Genomic DNA, 20711 nt, shown 5'->3' with positions numbered 1-20711 from the left:
TCACTGATTATCTTAAAGCTCTTCACACCCATCCCTCCTTATCTCACTTACCAAATTGTAAATCCCAAGAAGCAGTGCTTCAATGCAACCGTTACTCTGTCTGTCCCTGCTGGCAGTAAGACGCAGATAAACCCAGATCAATTCTGGCAGGAACTGCAGCGTGAACCTCTTGAGTCGAACTTCAGAACTACGGTAGAGTTCAAAGAGCTGGTGGCAGACAGGTTCCAGGAGCTATAGTATGAGAAAAGACAGTTAAATGTTTTAATCTTGTGTATTAAAAAATGCACAAATAAAATCACCACAACTGGCAAAACTGGCATCATTGTTGGCAACCGTAGAGATGCCACAGATTGAATGGGCGTGGAGACTAAGTTACCCACTCCCTGCTAAACATGGTCTTCAAGAATAGGGCTGAGGTACATTGATGAGGATTGTGATGAAGTTCGCACTATCACGGCCCTTAATGTACCTGATCTGTGGGAGTTTCATCTTCCAACTTTGTCAATATGACACCTTTTTATAAGCACCAAATTCTTTTACCCGTGAGATGATTTGAGCTGTGCAGACCATAAAGTATGTTCATTTGGAACCTCAATGCTCTAGAAAAATCTCAGGTGTGGAAAAAGAAATACTTATTAGTGAAATAAGTCTCTATTCAGTATAAGAGTAGAGAGTGAATTAACCCTTTATCTAAGGGTGGTTTTTTGTTTTTGTTTTTTTTTTTTTAAACACAAATAAGAAGGGGCAGGGGGGCATTTTTGCTCAATTGTGGGCAAACTAATCTTTTAAAAGATAGTCTTGATTTAATTTTGTTCCCTTCAAACTTGAAGGCTTTCTAGCACTAACTAGAGCTAGATTCAATGCAAGTAGCCAAGATTCCCCAAGGCCCTTATCAATTCAACTCTGTCTGGACCCATAAAAACCCTGCATTCCAATAACCTATAGTGCCTAACTGGCAGTTTTGTGATGCGCACAAAATGGTGAATCATTCCCTTTCACTTGTAACCTAAATTAACATTTGAACCCAGGTCTCCACCTTGCAGAGATCCGTTGAAAGCACACATATCTTAACTCTCTTTCCTGGTGAACAGACACATCAGATGCGTCCGAGAAATGTGCTCAACTCACAGAGCAGAAAACAACAAAAACCTACAGGTTTCATTTAAACCTCAACTAAAGTCAATCGCCAGATTCCTAATAGGATTTGGTTCAGGTCTTAGGTCAGTATCTACAAGCCACTCAAAAGTTTTGAAAGTGACGGAAGCTTTCTATCCAGTGACTATCATCTGTGTGCCTCAGTTTTCTAACAGATAAAGGCAACTGAGGCACAACTGATTTAATTTAATTTTTTAATATGGAGATATACCTATCCCCTAGAACTGGAAGGGACCTTGAAAGATCATTGACTCCAGTACCCTGCCTTCACAGCAGGACCAAGTACCGTCCCTGACAGATTTTTGCCCCATATCCCTCAAGGATTGAACTTGCAACACTGTGTTTAGCAGGCCAATGCTCAAACCACTGAGCTATCCCTCCTTCCTCCAACATGTTACTTGACCAGTCCAAAGTCATACAGCAAGTTATTGGAAGAATCTAAGCACAGAGCCCAGATTTTCGTAACTAAAAGTCTCCTTTTCTAATCAGAAAAAATACTCTCTCTCATTATCACTTACTTGTATTTCTTCAGGACAGGGAGATACACAAGCGTCTTTACATCAAATCATATTATCACTTTTGTAGGACATGAAAAACCCATGTCTTACCACCTTCAGAAAAAACTTATTTTATTTCTCTCTCATTATAAGTGCTTAGTTTGAACATACAACAAATTTGCATGGAAGTAAACATCTGTATTGCTATGTAAATATATATTCATATACACATGCATAGATTTAAAGGCCTTTACTCAGCTAAAAATCTCAGTGACACTAAAAATTAATTCAATACAACCTAGGCCATTATTGTCTTAAGAGTAACTGCTACATTTTTTCAACAAAAAGGTGAGGTTAATCATTAGTTTCATTTTTAGCATACAGTACAGTATGGATGGTAAACATACCATTTCTTAAACCATTAGTTGATTACATAAACTGTGACATCACATCCATGTAGAACATCAGTCAAAACTCTTTATTATACAAGGATCTGATATAAGCACCTTGTGTAACAAGGTTGCAGGCTGACAGTTTCATCACACTGAATGAAAAGACTTTTTATAACTAAAGCAAGAGACTAAACAAAGGGTGGTGAAGACTGTTCAGCAGGAAAAGTTTAGTAGCAAAAAAATCTTTTATTTTGAAATAAAATATAGGGATTTAACAATAAATGTAAGAAATAAAAGCAAGAAAGCAGAGCACCTCAAGACTCTCCTATTTAACTTGGGGTTTTCCTGGCATCGCAAGCCAGTCAAGCCATCATCAGATCCCCTTGATGGAAAAACAGCCTTGTTCTACGTGGTTGAACATCTGGTTATTCTATTTAGCATATTAACTATAATACTTAGCACATATAGCACATTACATGTTCAAAGTGCTGCACTGCCACTCAAATTAAAAAAAGGTTGCGAAATCAAGCACTCAGTCAAGAAATGCACCGCTACGGCTATACCAAACCAATAACCATCCTCTTTTCCTCATGACTTAACAAAAGATCTTTTATATCTATATAAATGTCAGCTAACACAATACGTACCATAATACAAAATGGAATTTCTTTATACAGACTTAACTACAATAAGTTACATAACAGTGCAGTTTTCATACCTTTGTCTGATTTTTTACATCTCAGTGAGGTGTACAATGCAAACCAAGTTTTAAGGAAGTTCGTTCATTTTGTAGATCTCACTGAATCTTAACAATAAGGCCAGGTCTTAAAGCTGTATTTGCATGACTGCATATACAATACAAGATAAGGTTACATAAGAAATTCCAGTATTTTATCATGTTAGAATGAATGACCTTATTTTAAGGCATAAGCATAAAAGGGGAAAGTTAAGAGAAATCAGTATGTCTGTAAAGCACTTTGAACACGGGAAAGCACTGGATCAGGGGTCGGCAACCTTTCAGAAGTGGTGTGCCGAATCTTCATTTATTCACTCTAATTTAAGGTTTCATGTGCTAGTAATACATTTTAACATTTTTAGAAGGTCACTTTCTATAAGTCTATAATATACAACTAAACTATTATTGTATGTAAAGTAAATAAGGTTTTTAAAATGTTTAAGAAGCTTCATTTAAAATTAAATTAAAATGCAGAGCTGCCCGGACTAATAGCCAGGACCCGGGCAGTTCAAGTGCCACTGAAAATCAGCTCGCGTGCCGCTTTCAGCATGCGTGCGATAGGTTGCCTACCCCTGCACTGGATACATGCTTTTTTTTAAAAAAAATTAATTAAAGATTGAGCTTTCAACATTAACTCTGGATGTCTTGATTTGAGTACATGATTTCTCAACTTCAATACTGCATTAATATTATTGTTTGCATGGAGCAGATACAGATTTCAGTTAATTTGCCCTTGCCCGTACCCCATACCAATGAACCAAACAAAAAAAACTGAACTGTCAGTGAACAACTTGTACTTTTAAAAAGTAAGGAAAATATCAAGTACACCACTTAGACATTATTCAATTAAATAAGCCACTTATGAGCACTCTTTGCTCTCTTTATTTAAATACTTCATTTAAAACTGCCCTTCTCAATCTTTTCACTATATTAAGACCCATAAGGGAATTTAATACTTTAATTTTGCAAAACTAACTTTACTTAACATTAATTTCTCAGTATAACTGTTGTCCCTGGAGAGCAAGCGTGTTCAGCATGATGAACAGCTGCTAATAAAACACACACCTCTGAAGAATATTATTGTAACATATTTATTAACCTATTATGGAGCCAGCAGTCTTCGAGAGATTTGTTTTTAAAACAAATTATGATGAGAGCCTGTCTGAATGCTGCAAATCTACATTATTCTTTAATAATACTGTAGATTTTAAACAATGGTGCAGCCATGATGAGGCTCAAGTTATGCTAAAAATTCATATCCCCCTTTTCATTAGAAAGTAATTCCCTAATTCCTTGTACCCAGATTTTTACTACTCATGTGGTAGAATAATAGACATCTACAAGCAAAAAAATTATCCTCTTGCTAACTATGAAGATCCCACCTCCTAGAACTAGATATTAGTGCAGCACTGAATAGGTAAAAGAGCCTATTATGTTGTTATATTTCCCTTACGTAGAATAAGTTTGGAAGAAATAAGCTAAGGAAAGTCTTGCCGCCTTGAAAGTCAAGATTTTAGCTGATATTTTTGGAGCAGATTCTGATCTCAGATGCATGCTATATGCACTAGCATGTATTCCTAAATACCTGGGCAGAAGTCAAAGCAGTGGATTTAGGTTTTTTAAAATTTATTTTAAGGGTGTCGATTAATCGCCGGTAACGCATGCGATTAACTAAAAAAAATTGCAATTAAAAAAATTAATCACAATTAATCAGTTTTAATCACACTGTTAAACAGCAGAATACCAACTGAAATTAAATAATATTTATGATGTTTTTCTACATTTTCAAATATATTGATTTCAATTACAACACGGAATACAAAGGGTACGGTATCAGAGGGGTAGCCGTGTTAGTCTGGATCTGTAGAAAGCAAGAGAGTCCTGTGGCACCTTATAGACTAACAGAAGTACTGGAGCATAATACCCACTTCGTCAGACACATGTCAATGTACAGTGCTAACTTTATATTACTTTTGATTACAAATATTTGCACTGTAAAAATGACAAAAGAAATAATATTTTTCAATTCATCTCATACAAATACTTTAGTGCAATCTCTTTATTGTGAAAGTGCAACTTACAAATGTAGATTTTTTTAAATGTAACTGCACTCCATAACAAAACAATGTCAAACTTTAGAGCTTGCAAATCCACTCAGTCCTACTTCTTGTTAAGCCAATCATTAAGAGAAACAAGTTTGTTTACATTTACGGGAGAAAATGCTGCCTGCTTCTTATTTACAATGTCACCTGAAAGTGAGACCAGGCATTCACATGGCACTTTTGTAGCCAGCATTGCAAGGTATTTACATGCCAGATATGCTAAAATTCATATGCCTCTTCCTGCTCCAACCACCATTCCAGAGGACATTTCCATGCTGATGATGCTTATTTAAAAAAAAAAAAAAAAACCGTTAATTAAATTTGTGACTGAACTCCTTATAAGAGAATTGTATGTCTCCTGCTCCATGGCTTTACCCGCATTCTGCATATAGTTTGTGTTACGGTAGTCTCAGATAATGACCCAGCATATGTTGTTTGATTTAAGAACACTTTCACTGCAGATTTGACAAACACAAGGAAGGTTCCAATATAGGATTTCTAAAGATAGCTACAGCACTCAACCCAAGGTTTAAGAATCTGAAGTGCCTTCCAAAATCTGAGAGGTACGAGGTGTGGCGCATACTTTCAGAAGTCTTAAAAGAGCAACACTCTGATGCAGAAGCTACAGAACCTGAACCACCAAACAAGAAAAATCAACCTTCTGCTGGTGGCATCTGACTCAGATGATGAAAGTGAACATGTGTAGGTCCACGCTGCTTTGGATCGTTATCGAGCAGAACCTGTCATCAGCATGGATGCATGTCCCCCGGAATGGTGGTTAAAGCATGAAGGAACATATGAATCTTCAGAGCATCTGGCACATAAATATCTTGTGAAAATGGCTACAACAGTGCCATGAGAACGCCTGTTCTCTCTTTCAGGTGACACTGTAAACAAGAAGCGGGCAGCATTACCTCCTGCAAATGTAAAAAAACTTGTTTGTCTTAGCAACTAGCTGAACAAGCAGTAGAACAGAGTGGACTTGTACACTTCAAAGTTTTACATTGTTTTATTTTTGAATGCAAGGTTGTTGGTTTTTTGTACTTTCATGATAAAGAGACTGCACTACAGTATTTGTATTAGGTGAAATGAATAATAGTATTCCTTTAATTTTTTTACAGTGCAAATATTTGTGATCAAAATAAATATAAAGTGAGCACTGTACACTGTGTTCTGCATTGTAATTTAAATTAATATATTTGAAAATGTAGAAAACATCCAAAAAATTTAAATAAATGGTATTCTATTATTCTTTGATTAAGATTCATTTTTTTAATCGCTTGACAGCCCTAATTTACTTAGATGAGTCAATTTTCAATAATACAACAATAGAGTCAGACCCTTAAAATGGATTCTCCTTTTGAAGTTTTGGTTCTTTGTAACTTAGTAACCTATGGAGGGGCAATCAGATGCTTTTTTTCTGTGTAAGGGAAAACCCTTTGAAACATTCAGAGACACAGATGGCAAGACAGAGAGGGACAGCAGAGGCAACAGTACTGTTAAAATTTACAACAGTTTCAAGATGAATTCCAAGCCTCCCAGGAAGGAGGAAAAAAGAGAGGTCAGTATACAAGCTTTTAGTCCTACCAGAAAAGCAAAGCAGCACTTTAAAATCAAGCTGCTTGTTAGGAAAAGATTACCTGAACTTCTTCAAATTCAATCCAGTAAACAGCACAGGCACTCTTGGAGGCTGTATCTGAGAAGATAAGAAGCTACTTTCCTGTGTATTCCTCACATTTTCATTAAAAAGCACACAAGAGCCTAAAGATGATAAATCTTTCCTGACTCTTTTGATGATTACTATATAGAAGTGTCAACATAAAGTGGCAAGTTTGTGTAATTTGTTCAGAATTCAGATTCATCCATAAGACTTTCCAATAGTTCTTTCTCATCCTCTCCCCGGTATTCTATGGAATGGAAAGCTTAATTCTATGTTAACTGTCCAAGTCATGAGCCACATTCATAGCTATGTTTTCACTATACATATTTAAATTTGATTCTGCTCTCAGTTACACCAGCATAAATCAAGAGTAATTCCATGGAAAGCAATGGAATGACACAAGCATAACAGTAGTGTAAATGAAAGGAAAATCAGGCCTAGTCATAATTTCATACTGGAGTAGGACATATATTCCATTCTCCATCAAATTAATAAATCACAAGTGAATAAAATAAAATTCTTCAAGCCAAATTAGTCTAAAGAGTACTTTGTGTCAGCTATGGCTAACTGGCTTCCAAAAAGCAGCTCATACTGAGTTGCACCCTAAAACTTGTTATGTTACAATGACCAGCCAAACCCTGCAGCAGTGTTCATTATTCTTTTGAGAGCAACTGGTTTGCCTTTTAACAGAAAGAGATATTCAGCAACTGTCAAAAATGTGAAAAAGAAAAAGGGGCAAAACAGAGAAAGAATATTCTCCCTGCATCAATCCCAGGTTAAAATAGCAATTGACAGTTCTTAATTACTATGATTTATTTAGAAAAAGAAAAAGGAAATGCCTTCTCTGGGAGTCTCCTACCTCATTATTTGGGTCCTGAATAACCTTATAAAGAGCTGGCACCAGTGATTTTTTCCGGTGCAACGTTGATGCATAACCAGAGATTTGATTTTCAGGTAATGCCTAAAGTAAGAGATATAGACAGCAGTTACTATAATGAATAGTTCATGTGTAAGCTTTCATGCACTGATATATCTATGAACATGATAAATCCAGTTTTGATAACATTAAAACACAACAACAATCCCTGAGCTTCAATCAAGAGAAATTCACAACTTACTACACTAGTAAAAGGTGGAATTCTGTCCTTTCAGTACTGATTCAAGCAAGCAAACTGTCCATAAACCTTATAGTGCTGGGAGCCAGTCCTGAATGGTGCTGAATGCTATGAATATTCATCAACTTGTGTGGTAGTTGAGGACATCTGGCAACTTCCAGGACTAAATCACTATACAGCTCTGGGCCGCTCCAGATTAAAATTATCTGCCACAAACCCAGTCTAGTCTCTGGGCCCTCTTCTCTTTCTCCCTGTTCAACCAGGAACTTTTCTAAACCTTAAATAAATTTAAACTTTTTTTAAACCTGTGATAAAGCCTGAGATTATTAGAAGTGAAAGTATTTTAAAAATCCAATTTACTTGTCTCTAGGTGCTGTTTTATTTTATACTTCTCTCAGCTCAATAAAGGAGTTTAGATTTGGTTTACAGTCAAGACAAGCATGGAGTTCATCCATCCTACAAAGTATATTGTTTTTAAAACTATTTTCACTGGAGTTTTTTATATTGTGGACACTTCTATTAATCTTAGATTTTATAAAAAGTTGGTTAAGTTTTTAAATTTTGTGAACAAGTTGACAGTTTCCCCTTAAAGTCTATCAGCTTGATTTACAGAGTATTATGTGCTCTGAAGTGAGAACTGCATAGTATGCTATATGCTCTGTACGATAATAAATATTTGTATTCCAAATTGTGCTTTTTATATTAATACTTTTATATAGACATCTACATGTTGTGCAGTAGAACAGATACAAAAGATTAAAAATCAAAATAGGCTTTTACACTTTAAATGTTTAATCATTAGCATTCTTAACATTATATGCCATTAAACAACATTATAACTGTCATACACCTACTCAGCTGACCTTGAATTCTGATAGCCATTCTTCCACCACACAACGTTCGGATCCCAGCATTTTCTTACAGCTTATTCTCCTTTCTTAGCTTTAGGAAGAAGAAAGAGAAGCTCAAAAGGTAGAATGCATTTCTGGCAACAAAGCATAGTTCTGTAAAACCTTGTTCTAAAGGGGAAGACAGTTCCAATATCTGATGGTTTTATTTTACATCAAACATTACCAGATGTTGTAGTTCTGAAAATTAGTCCCATTTTCTAATGATTTTTTTAAACTGTTTTCTTGATCCTCCTGGACATAAAGCTACAGTACTTCAGCGGGTCAGAGAGGATTCAGTGCTTCAAGCCAAATAGCACATTATCTAAGACAAAACGCACCATCCATCCCTGCACTCTTACCAAATATAGCTCAAAGAAAAGACAACTGAAACAACTGAAGAGCATCATGGAACAAAGCCATGTGACAGGTTGTAATGACAACTCTGGATATGACCCAAAGCAAACACAATTTCATAAAAAATAATATCTTGGAAGTCATGGTGGCAGTATGTTTTATTTCCTAAAGCTGTTCTGGAGGAATTGTGAAGTTTCTCTTTCAACCTGCAACACTGATGATATATTTTAGCAGTAAGCTGTATTTTTCAGAAAGCTAAACATACAAGCACTATTAGTTTTTTTTTAAAACCACACAATTACTATTATTACTTTCCTACCATATAGCAGTTTTATTCTAGCATCTTAAGTTCAGACAAAAACAGGTCTCAACCCAAAACCACGGAGTTTTATGGTGTCTTCTACTTGCATACTACTTTGAAATAAACACCCTAATCTTATTAGCTATCTCTATTTAAGTACAATATTTAAGTTGCAGCTGTTTTCCTAAATTAACGTAGGGTTTTGTTATGTAGTGTGGATTTCTGAGGTATTTAATCATCTAAATATTCACATTAAATGGATTCTGAGCCAGTTCATTACATGAACTTTAAACTACCCAAATACAATGTTTAACGCAAGAGAGGATGCATTAAATAAAGACGTCATTTCATAAGCACCAAGATCAATCCATCATTGGCAGAGGGCTGGACACGATGACCTAGTACATTCTTTCCCTCTCCAATTTCTATCATTACTTTCTTTTTATTAGTCTCAGCACACAGACATTTAATCAGAGCTATGCTAAGCATATTCACTAAGCTACTGTTACATTTAGAAATTGTTATGATGTGTCAGCTGCAATACTCTGACCCACAGTCTTGCATTCGGTTCCAAAACTGCCATTACTAATTTGCCTTTTCACAGGAAGACAAGTGTTGTTGCTAAACAGGAATAAAACAGGTGATAGGAAAATGTATATAGTAGATACTAATAGATATGAAAATAGAATGTCACAGAACAAAATATTGTGAAACTATGCATTACTTTCACACATTCACCACAAGAAGAGATGTCTCACACAAGAAGAAATGCAGGAAAATAGCCATATGCAAATCTGGCCAGCGTAAAGCCCAGTCAGGGCCGGTGCAAGGAAGTGTCGCGCCTGAGGTGAAACTTCCACCTTGCACCTCCCCCAACCCTGCAGAAGCTCCCTCCCATGCCCTGCCCTCCCCCCCTTGCAGGAAGCCGTGGAGCACATCCCCACCCCAGCTCACCTCTGCTCTGCATCCTTCCTGAGCACACCACCCCTGCTCTAATTCTCCTCCCCTCCCAGGCTTGCAGCACCAAACAGCTGATTGGCACTGCAAGCCTGGGAGGTGGGAGAATTAGAGCGGGGGCGGCATACTCGGGGAGGACGTGGAACAGAGGTGAGGAGCCCTGTGGCAGCTTCCTCCCCCCGCCCTGAAGCACCCCCATGGCACCTCCCACCCCCCAGCCCGGGGAGCCCTGCGGTACCTCCTCACCTCTGCTCCACGTCCTCCCCAAGCATGCCGCCCCCGCTCTAATTCTCCTCCCAGGCTTGCGGCGCCAAACAGCTGATTGGCGCCGCAAGCCTGGGTGGCGGGAGAAGCGAAGCAGTGACCGCGTGCTGGAATCACTGGGCTGCCGGTGGCATGCTGACCTAGGGAACCCCTGGGCTGCTGGCAGCGGCTCAGACTCCTTCTCCCTCCCAGTGCAGCAGCTGCTGAAACGCTTTAAAAAAAATTGGAGGGCGCCGCTTTTTGACACCCCAGGCAACCGCCTAGTTGGCCTAAATGGTAGCACCGGCCCTGAGCCCAGTGCACAACTATATTTCTGTAATAGGAATAGCTTGCAGTCTTCATAAGAGAATCTGTATAGTAAAAATATACAGTAATAATGTATTCAAGTTCAGATGAACTGACATAGTTTAGAAGTTCTTTTCTAATGTATTATGGAAGTTCTTGCTGGAAAAATCCCAAAGATCTCTGATTAATAGATTTCTGAATAAATCAATCTATCGGAAACATATTGCTCATGCTAGCATAGCTTCAAAGGGAAATCATCATTAAAGGAAGGATGAACAACAAAAAATCATGGCTAACAAAACTTTTGCAAATCTCACCTGCTAACTTATTTCTTTTTCACTTGTAAAGATATAAAGGCACGGTCAGATACAGGAAGTCAAACAAAAAGGTAGACACAATCATAACATTCTCCAAAATAGCTAGTATGTATAAACTCCTGAGAGTTCTTCATAGTCCAGTTTAGATGTGCACAGAACAGGAAGTTAAAGGAAAAATGTTTGACTTGAGTATATTAATAAATGGGAGTAAACAACTAAAATTAATCTAATTAAATTAGATTTAAAATATACTTTACCATGTCATCTGGAAAAGGCCATAAACTATTCTTCCAAATATTAGTGTTGAGACTTGACTTGTGATTTCCCTTCCCCTTTGATTTAAATTTTAAATACCCTATTTACATATTTATTTACAGGAATTTCAAAATGTTTTCTCCAGGGATATCTGGCACAGGCTCAGACAATTAATGTTTCTGTTATGACTTAAAAAATTTAAATCAACACCAATACAAAAAATTCTGGAGCAATCTGCTGTTAGTTATGTAATCCAACCTCTCTTCCCCTATTCCACTGTTCTGCCCTTCTCCATTTAGCAAGTTGATGTTTCTATTTCTTATAAAATACAAGTCAAAATGGCTATGCCATTAGCACCAAATATCAAGGGTAACATATTTACACAGTTCCAAGACTATGAGCTGTTAGCTGATTTGAACTCCCTCTGCCACTTGGCTACCTTTAAAGACTACATGACTCTCCACTATTTAACAACAGCTAGCACTGTTTTTAAATTTGTAAGTGAAGGAGTTGAGGATTTAATATTAACCCCTTTCTTCCTGCCTCCTCCTTCCTTACAAGCCCCAACCACCAAATGAGTTTGCCTCAAAACAAATCATGGGATTTAACACCACAATAATACATTTGGGGTTCTATTTATTTGCCTTCTGATTTTTCAGTATTTAGAATTCAGGTTTTCAAGCTTTGCTCTGCAACCATAAGATTGCAAACTGAGATTCTCCTGTAATGAAATGACTCCAGGAACTGGAATTTTAGGAAAAACACCAAATATTGATAGAAATTGGCCCTTTAAGGAATAATTAATTAAATCTAGTGAATATGGAAAATTTAAGTATAGGATTTTGGTGTTTATTTTACTTTTAGAAAGAACCAATTACAGTACATTGTGTCAGGATCAGGGCAGCAGGAGTCTCAAAATCTCCAGTTTGAATTCAATATAGGTTGGTAGCGATCCAAAGTAATTACTGTCTCAAAATAGTTTAGTAGTGTAAGTGAAATGAATGGGTGTTTCGAAACCAGTCTCTAGGGAATGTCTATATCACAGAAACCACCACCATAAGTTGCACCCTTGTCAACAGTCTCAATAGAGAGGTCAAGGATTGCATTGACATGGAGACCCAACTATCCTCATGTTTAGAGCAGTCAGTCCACACTAACATTGAGTTACGTTGACTGAAAGACTGAACTCACTCCTGGCTACACTGTACTAGATGTATGAAAATAAATAAATAAAACAAAACAAAATTCTATCAATTTCCAGTGCTGTCAACAGGCACTCTTTAGGAGCTTTTTAAAAAAATGATATTGATATTTTAATGGAGCACAATGGGATGATGTAGGAACTTCGATCAATTTTGTTAGTAAAATACTCACAAAACATGCACAAGGGATTTTTACAAATTGGAACAGTCCCTAAACAGAGCTTCAACAGATGCATTAAGCCAAATTAACATGCTACCACAGAAATTCCAATCTGAAAAACAACCTGATGAGCAATTCAATTAATTTTTATTATACAGCTCTCTGTTAGAAAATACTCTAAGGCAGCAAGTCTGTTCAAGACAGCTACTACAAATGTAGCTGACCAGGTGCTTTTAAAATATTATTATTGATATTTAGCACAGCTATAGTGTCTTTTATCAGACAATCTCAGCATATTTTACAATTAACTAATTCAGAGTCAACATCCCTGCAAGGCAGCCAAGATTTATATAGGAAGACATGGAAATACCCTGACAATCTGGACAGATAAATTACTACACCTACACAGAAAACCAGCTACGTGGGAGATAAAAAAGAGATGGTTGTTTATCAGTTCATAGCAACACAATGAAAGAGTTTAGTGCAGGAAATTATGAAGAATCTCTTTTCTAACTAAAATTATTGAAAAAATGTGGACAGGAAGAATGCTGAATTTATTCAGGTCACCATGTTTAAAATACTTACACTCTAATAAATAAAATGCCAAGGGGGGTTGAAGTGTGGCCTGCTCCCTATTGATACGTATATAAATTCCAGAGGCTCATGAGCAATAATTTTTTTTAAGCTTTTATTAAATTTAACTTTTTCCCCTCGGAGGCCCAACTTCCTGGCTGCACCTCCATGGGGTAGTGGCTAGACCTGTGCGCCAGGCAGAGTATGGGACTGAAAGTGCTGAAGAAGAGCAGCAAGAACTGGAGAACATTTGCCACTTGCTGTCCAAGAGAAGAATCCAGACCCTGGCACAGCCAGTGAGCCACCAATGGTAGGCAAGGTGCAAAGAACCTTTGTGAAAACAGAAAAGTGTTGGGGGCTGCTGCAGAAGCTAATGGTCACCCTATTTGTATTTGGGAAAGGAAGGAAGAGAGGCGATGCATGAATAAAACACTGAGATCAGAAGGGGAAGACACTGATCAAAAAAATGGAATTCAAAGGGAGAGATCTGCTATTCCTTTCTTCCTTTTCCATCTCCTTTCAGCTCACCCTCTATGTTCACCTGCTCAGTCAGTCACTCCTTTACATGCTGCGGACTAAACAGTTTTCCTTCCCTGGTCTTATTGAGCTCCTGCTGAGTTGCTTCCCCCATTGGCCGTAATACTTTTTAGAAGCTGTAGAATCACATGCTTGTAGAGCAGGGATCAGCAACCTTTCGCACACAGCCTGCCCAGGTAAGCACCCTGGCGGGTCGGGCCAGTTTGTTTACCTGTCGCGTCCGCAGGTTTGGCCAATCGCGGCTCCCACTGGCTGCGGTTCGCCACTCTAGGCCAATGGAGGCGGTGGGAAGCAGTGGCCAGTACATCCCTCAGCCCATACAGCTTCTCACAGCCCCCATTGGCCTGGGACGGTGAACCGCAGCCAGTGGAAGCCGCAACCGGCCGAACCTGCGGAAGCAGCAGGTAAACAAACCAGCCCAGCCCACCAGGGTGTTTATCCTGGCGGGCCTGTGCCAAAGGTTGCCGATCCCTGTTTTAGAGCTGGATATCCTAGGTTCAACTGCTACAAGTGACCCACACACGATTGTTATTGTATTAGTCACCCCGTCAGATGATTTCTGTTATCAGTAGTGAAGCACAGAAAACAAAGTGCAAATCTGTTTGAAGACAGCAGGACAAAGGCCTCAAAATAAATGTTACTACATGCAGGAATGGCTCTAGGAATTTTGCTGCCCCAAGCATGGCAGGCAGGCTGCGTTTGGTGGCTTGCCTGCAGAGGGTCCGCCGGTCCCGCAGCTTCGGACCTCCCGCAGGCACGCCTGCGGGCAGTCCACCGAAGCCGCCACCGAAGCCGTGGGACCAGTGGACCCTGAGCAGGCAAGCCGCCGAACGCAGCCTGCCTGCCACCCCCGCGGCGACTGGCAGGGCGCCCCCCGTGGCTTGCCGCCCCAAGCACGCGCTTGGCGTGCTGGAGCCTGGAGCCGCCCCGACTACATGTGATAAAACTCCTTCAGCTCCAACCTCCCCCACAAAGACTCTTCATACATCTTTGAGAACCCAGGGGAAAATATAAAAAAAAAAACAATATAGCCTTTAGGAATATCGAGTGAGAAAATCATCTATATAGGAGAGACAGCTTTTAGATTTAACAAAAGAGCAAGGAGGAAGTAGAAATTAATCATTGCAAAGGAAGAATTCTTCCCTCAGAGTACACAGCTCCCCTCCAAAATACCACAATTGATAAATTATCCTTTTAACCGTTCCTCTCTGCTAAATGAAAGATTTCCTCAATTTCTTTATCACAAAAAGCATAGCTGATATACAGTGTAGGAAGACAAACTTTTTAATATTCATGGCTTGTAAACGCAGGATAGACAAGAAAACTGGAGGAAGTTTTAGATCATTGTTAGGAGAATAAGGGAAGGGACAAGCGTTGCATTTATATTAACGCAAACTGGAAAAAAAGCTTCGTAATATGTACATTAGGTCAAGTATAATCTAGTGTTGTAATAATGGCGGAAGGGAACTTCTTTCTGTGCACAAATAATTGATTATGGTTACATTAATTTATTAATATGATTGTCTGAAATTTCATTTATGCTGAAAATTACTCCTGGTTGGAGCTAGTGAGATTATATTTTAAAATTTGAATACTGTTCCTCAACACATAGGTTAATTGTTATAGAGCTGAGTACAGACTGTTTTAACATGTTTACCTCTGGCCAGAGGCTTTACTAACACACACAAAAGGTTTTAATAAGGTTTGTGCCTTGTCACGTGTATTAAATAGCCTCCTTCTCTTTTTCAACTCTTTTGTTTATGGTTCACAGTAAAGAGATTGTGTTAAATCTCTTATCCTGAAGTTTAAAAAGGCTTAAAAATAAGTGTAAGGAGATTGGAGCCTTTAGGTATTTGGACAGATTTAACACAGACCTCTCATATCCACAGGAAACTCACCTCTCTCTTAAACAGTGAAAGGAGCTTGGTATCATTCAAATAGTTTCCCTATTACAAAACTACTTCTTTCCCAAATCAGGATATTCCTGCCCAGGCCAGGGAATAAAGGAACACGTTGTACAGTTCTGTAGCTAGCCTGCCAGACAATGTAACAGTGACACTTGTGAGCACTGGCTCTGGAAAGAGTGCAAAAGTGTGGGGTGGGGGCCAAATCTGAGGCAGTGGCATTGTGATCTAGCACATGGGTTTGCCTTTGGCTTCCATTTCTATAGAAAAACCAGAGGGGTGGCCTTCCCCTCCAAATAAGGACGCTTACAAGTCAGCCCTACGTATTCTATTCAGGAACATCCCAGACAGTGTTCTGAATTACATGCATTTGTCCAGAGCTCAGACTTCGGACCCTATGTGAAGCTGCAGAGCCACTGTACTGACTCACTACAGAAGCCAGATCAGATGGAGTTTTAACTTCATTTCAGGGATATAAAAAAAGTCTGAGGGCCACAGAGAAAGGAACTAGAAAGGAAGACAGGAAGACACTCTGAGTAGGGTTTGAAGGTTGCTCTAGGACAGGGGTCAGCAACCTTCAGCACGCAGCCCATCAGGGTAATCTAGTGGGCCGCGAGACATTTTGTTTATGTTGACCATCTGCAGGCACAGCCCCCCGCAGCTCCCAGTGGCCACGTTTCGCTGTTCCCGGCCAATGGGAGCTGTGGGAAGCAGTGCAGGAGAGCTGCGCAGGGCCATGCCTGCGGATGGTCAACATAAACAAAATGTCTCACGGCTTGCCAGCGAATTACCCTGATTGGCCGCATGCCGAAGGTTGCCGACCCCAGGTCTATGATCTAAAACAAAATCTCACTCTCCTCCTCCTCCTGTTTTGCTATTAGGTGGTGGATACAGGGAAAGGCACAGAAATGGCCTGGCAACTATATCCATTCACACTACCACCCAGAGTTAAAAAGTAAGTTGCTGGTCCCCTGGGAATAGTGAAGAATAACGTCCCAGATCCTGGGCTGCCATGTGAAAGAAACCCTTACTGATACTGTTTCCATAGGAAAATTGGGTCAGTAATACTGTAAGACAAACAGCTGACCCGCCTCTTCCCTCTCAAGCACTCCCCATCCACATCAGACCAACCCTTCCCAGAGCCCTTAAGTGAGCACTTCTAACTTAAAAATAAATAATCATTTGAGATATACCTCTCTCACAGAGCTGGAACGGACCTTGAAAGGTCATTGAGTCCAGCCCCCTGCCTTCACTAGCAGAACCAAATATTGATTTTGCCTCAGACCCCTAAGTGGCCCCCTCAAGGATTCAACTCACAACTCTAGGTTTAGCAGGTCAATGCTCAAACCACTGAGCTATCCCTCCCCTTCACCCACCACCCACTACCGCCATCCTGACCCTCTCAGAGCCCTCAAGGGAGCCACCTGCCTTCTCCAGCCTAGCCCTCCCAGAGTCTTTGCCTCCTCCATCCCACCAGCCTGACCCTTCCAGAGCACCTTCCTTCCTGACTCTTTACCTTACTCTCCCTGCTAGTGAGCCTCTCACCCTCGCATGCTGGGTTTGTCTCACTTCCTGGATCTGGCTGCTCCCCCAGCAACAAGAGGAGTCACTGCTGTGGTTCTGGCAGCCGCCAGATGAGGGACCGGCACACAGCACAATGCAGAGTGGGGCCTGGTTGTCACATTGGATATGGGGTGACAAAGAATAGGACCCGGGTGCTGGCCAGGTCACAGCACACCTCCGTCCAGACAGGAACATGTTCAATTTAAAAAAAAGCGGTGGGGGGGGGTGTGAGAGAGACAGGGGATGACACATGGCACCTTCTGTTTCTGGCACCTATGCTTGTGTGCTCTGAACACTGTCTCATCCCAGTCTCTGCAGCCAGAAGGAAGGCAATTAAGAGTGTGCTGGAATGGGATCAGAACAATGAGGCAGAGTAGTATGGAAGAGTTTGGGGGCCACATGAGGCATCTGGAGTGATAAAGTGTATTCTAAGAAGGTGAAAATGTTGCAGGGAAGCAAGCAAAACAGATGAAAACGAAGTCTGTGTTACATTCATAGATTCATAGACTTTAGGGTCAGAAGGGACCAATGTGATCATCTAGCCTGACCTCCTGCACAAAGCAGGCCACAGAACCCTACCCATCCACTTCTATAACAAACTCCAACCTATATCCGAGTTATTGAAGTCTTCAAATTGTGGTTTGAAGACCTCAAGCTGCAGAGATTCCATCAGCAAGTGACCCGTGCCCCACGCTGCAGAGGAAGGCAAAAAACCTCCAGGGCCTCTGCCAATCTGCCCTGGAGGAAAATTCCTTCCCGACCCCAAATATGGCGATCAGCTAAACCCTGAGCATGTGGGCAAGACTCACCAGCCAGAACTCAGGAAAGAATTCTCTGCAGTAACTCAGATCCCATCCCATCCAACATCCCATCACCGACCACTGGGCATACTTACCTGCTGATAATCAAAGATCAATTGCCAAAATTAAGCTATCCCATCACACCATCCCTTCCATAAAGTTATCAAGCTTAGTCTTAAAGCCAGATATGTCTTTTGCCCCCACTACTCCCCTTGGAAGGCTGTTCCAGAACTTCACTCCTCTAATGGTTAGAAACCTTCGTCTAATTTCAAGTCTAAACTTCCTAGTGTCCAGTTTATACCCATTCGTTCTTGTGTCTACATTGGTACTAAGCTTAAATAATTCCTCTCCCTCCCTAATATTAATCCTTCTGATATATTTATAAAGAGCAAGCATATCCCCCCCTCAGTCTTCTTTTGGTTAGGCTAAACAAGCCAAGCTCTTTGAATCTCCTTTCATATGACAAGTTTTCCATTCCTTGGATCATCCTAGTAGCCCGTCTCTGAACCTGTTCCAGTTTGAATTCATCCTTCTTAAACATGGGAGACCAGAATTGCACACAGTATTCCAGGTGAGGTCTCACCAGTGCCTTATATAACGGTACTAACACCTCCTTATCTTTGCTGGAAATACCTCGCCTGATGCATCCTAAAACCGCATTAGCTTTTTTAACGGCCATATCACATTGGCGGCTCATAGTCATCCTGTGATCAACGAATACTCCAAGGTCCTTCTCCTCCTCTGTTGCTTCCAACTGATGTGTCCCCAATTTATAACTAAAATTCTTATTAATCCCTAAATGCATGACCTTGCACTTTTCACTATTAAATTTCATCCTATTACTATTACTCCAGTTTACAAGATCATCCAGATCTTCCTGTATGATATCCCAGTCCTTCTCCATGTTAGCAATACCCCTCAGCTTTGTGTCATCCACAAACTTTATTAGCACATTCCCGCTTTTTGTGCCAAGGTCAGTAATAAAAAGGTTAAATAAGATTGGTCCCAAAACTGATCCTTGAGGAACTCCACTAGTAACCTCCTTCCAGCGTGACAGTTCACCCTTCAGTATGACCCGCTGGAGTCTCCCCTTTAACCAGTTCCTTATCCACCTTTCAATTTTCATATTGATCCCCAACTTTTCCAATTTGATTAATAATTCCCCATGTGGAACCGTGTCAAATGCCTTACTGAAATCGAGGTAAATTAGGTCTACTGTATTTTCTTTGTCTAAATAATTTATCACCTTCTCAAAGAAGGAGATCAGGTTGGTTTGGCACGATCTACCTTTAGTAAAACCATGTTGTAATTTGTCCCAATTACCATTGACCTCAACGTCCTTAACTACTTTCTCCTTCAAAATTTTTTCCAAGACCTTACATACTACAGATGTCAAACTAACAGGCCTATAGTTACTCGGATCACTTTTTTTCCTTTTCTTAAAGATAGGAACTATGTTAGCAATTCTCCAGTCGTACGGTACAACCCCTGAGTTTACTGATTCATTAAAAATTCTCGCTAATGGGCTTGCAATTTCATGTGCCAGTTCCTTTAATATTCTTGGATGAAAATTGAATGGGCCCTCCGATTTTGTCCCATTAAGCTGTTCAAGTTTGGCTTCTACCTCAGATGTGGTAATATCCACCTCCATATCCTCATTCTCGTTTGTCATCCTTCCATTACCCCTAAGCTTCCCATTAGCCTTATTAAAGACTGAAGCAAAGTACTTATTTAGATATTGGGCCATGCCTAGGTTATCCTTAACCTCCTTTCCATCCTCAGTGTTTGGCGGTCCCACTTCTTCTGTCTTCGTTTTCTTCTTATTTATATGGCTATAGAACCTTTTACTATTGGTTTTAATTCCCTTTGCAAGGTCCTTCTCACTTTATCCCTACATGTTCTGACCTCACTAAGGTAGCTTTCCTTGCTAATCCCGCCCATCTTCCACTCCTTGTAGGCTCTCTGCTTTTTCTTAATCACCTCTCTGAGATGCTTGCTCATCCAGCTTGGTCTACAACTCCTGCCTGTGGTTTTTTTCCCCTTTCTTGGGTTGCAGGCTTCCGATAGTTTCTGCAGCTGCGACTTAAAGTAATTCCAGGCCTCCTCCACATTTAGATCCACAAGTTCTTCAGTCCAATCCACTTCCCTAACTAATTTCCTTAATTCTTTAAAGTTAGCCCTCGAGAAGTCAAAAACCCTAGTCCCAGATCTATTTTTGTTTATCCTTTCATCTAGTTTGAACTGAATTAGCTCATGATCACTCAAACCAAGGTTGTCCCCTACAACCATTTCTTCTATGAGGTGCTCACTACTCACCAAAACCAAATCTAAAATGGCATCCCCTCTTGTTGGTTCTTCAACTACTTGGTGAAGAAATCCATCTGCTATCACATCCAGAAAAATCTGAGCCCTATTATCCTTGCTAGCACTTGTCTTCCAGTCTATATCTGGGAAGTTAAAGTCTCCCATGATCACACATTTCCCATTAGTGTTTACTTCATTAAAAACATTAAAGAGGTCTTTATCCATATCCAAATCAGATGCCCTTCCTTGTGGAAACTGTATATAGCCTAGATAAAGATAAGTCAATATTCTACCAGGGCTCCTTGAAGTTGTGTCATTTCCCCCAACCTCTATATTGCTGCAGGAGACTTTACTTGTGCGATAGAGTAGGCTTATTTCTAAAATCTTG

The 20711-nt window shown here is 39.9% G+C and overlaps 1 protein-coding gene across 13 annotated transcripts in view; it reads right to left on the bottom strand.

The window, feature by feature from the left end:
* The window catches only part of HYCC2 (hyccin PI4KA lipid kinase complex subunit 2), a 94911-nt gene that overhangs the window by 40626 nt on the left and 33574 nt on the right, over nucleotides 1-20711 (bottom strand). For all 13 annotated transcript variants that reach the window (XR_007768367.1, XM_050916616.1, XM_050916621.1 and 10 more), the window contains 3 exons: nucleotides 8521-8599; nucleotides 7402-7503; nucleotides 52-231 (listed from right to left, as the gene is read on the bottom strand). Coding sequence is in view for 12 of the 13 variants with exons in the window: in XM_050916616.1 (XP_050772573.1) it covers nucleotides 52-231; nucleotides 7402-7503; nucleotides 8521-8571 (333 nt within the window). In the remaining variant the exon portion in view is untranslated. The remainder of the gene's footprint in view (nucleotides 1-51; nucleotides 232-7401; nucleotides 7504-8520; nucleotides 8600-20711) is intronic.

The sequence above is a fragment of the Gopherus flavomarginatus genome, chromosome 10 (genome assembly GCF_025201925.1).
Source record: "Gopherus flavomarginatus isolate rGopFla2 chromosome 10, rGopFla2.mat.asm, whole genome shotgun sequence".
Lineage (NCBI taxonomy): Eukaryota > Metazoa > Chordata > Testudines > Testudinidae > Gopherus > Gopherus flavomarginatus.
The sequence above is the reverse complement of the archived record's forward strand: the minus strand, read 5'-3'. Positions and strand labels throughout refer to the sequence as shown.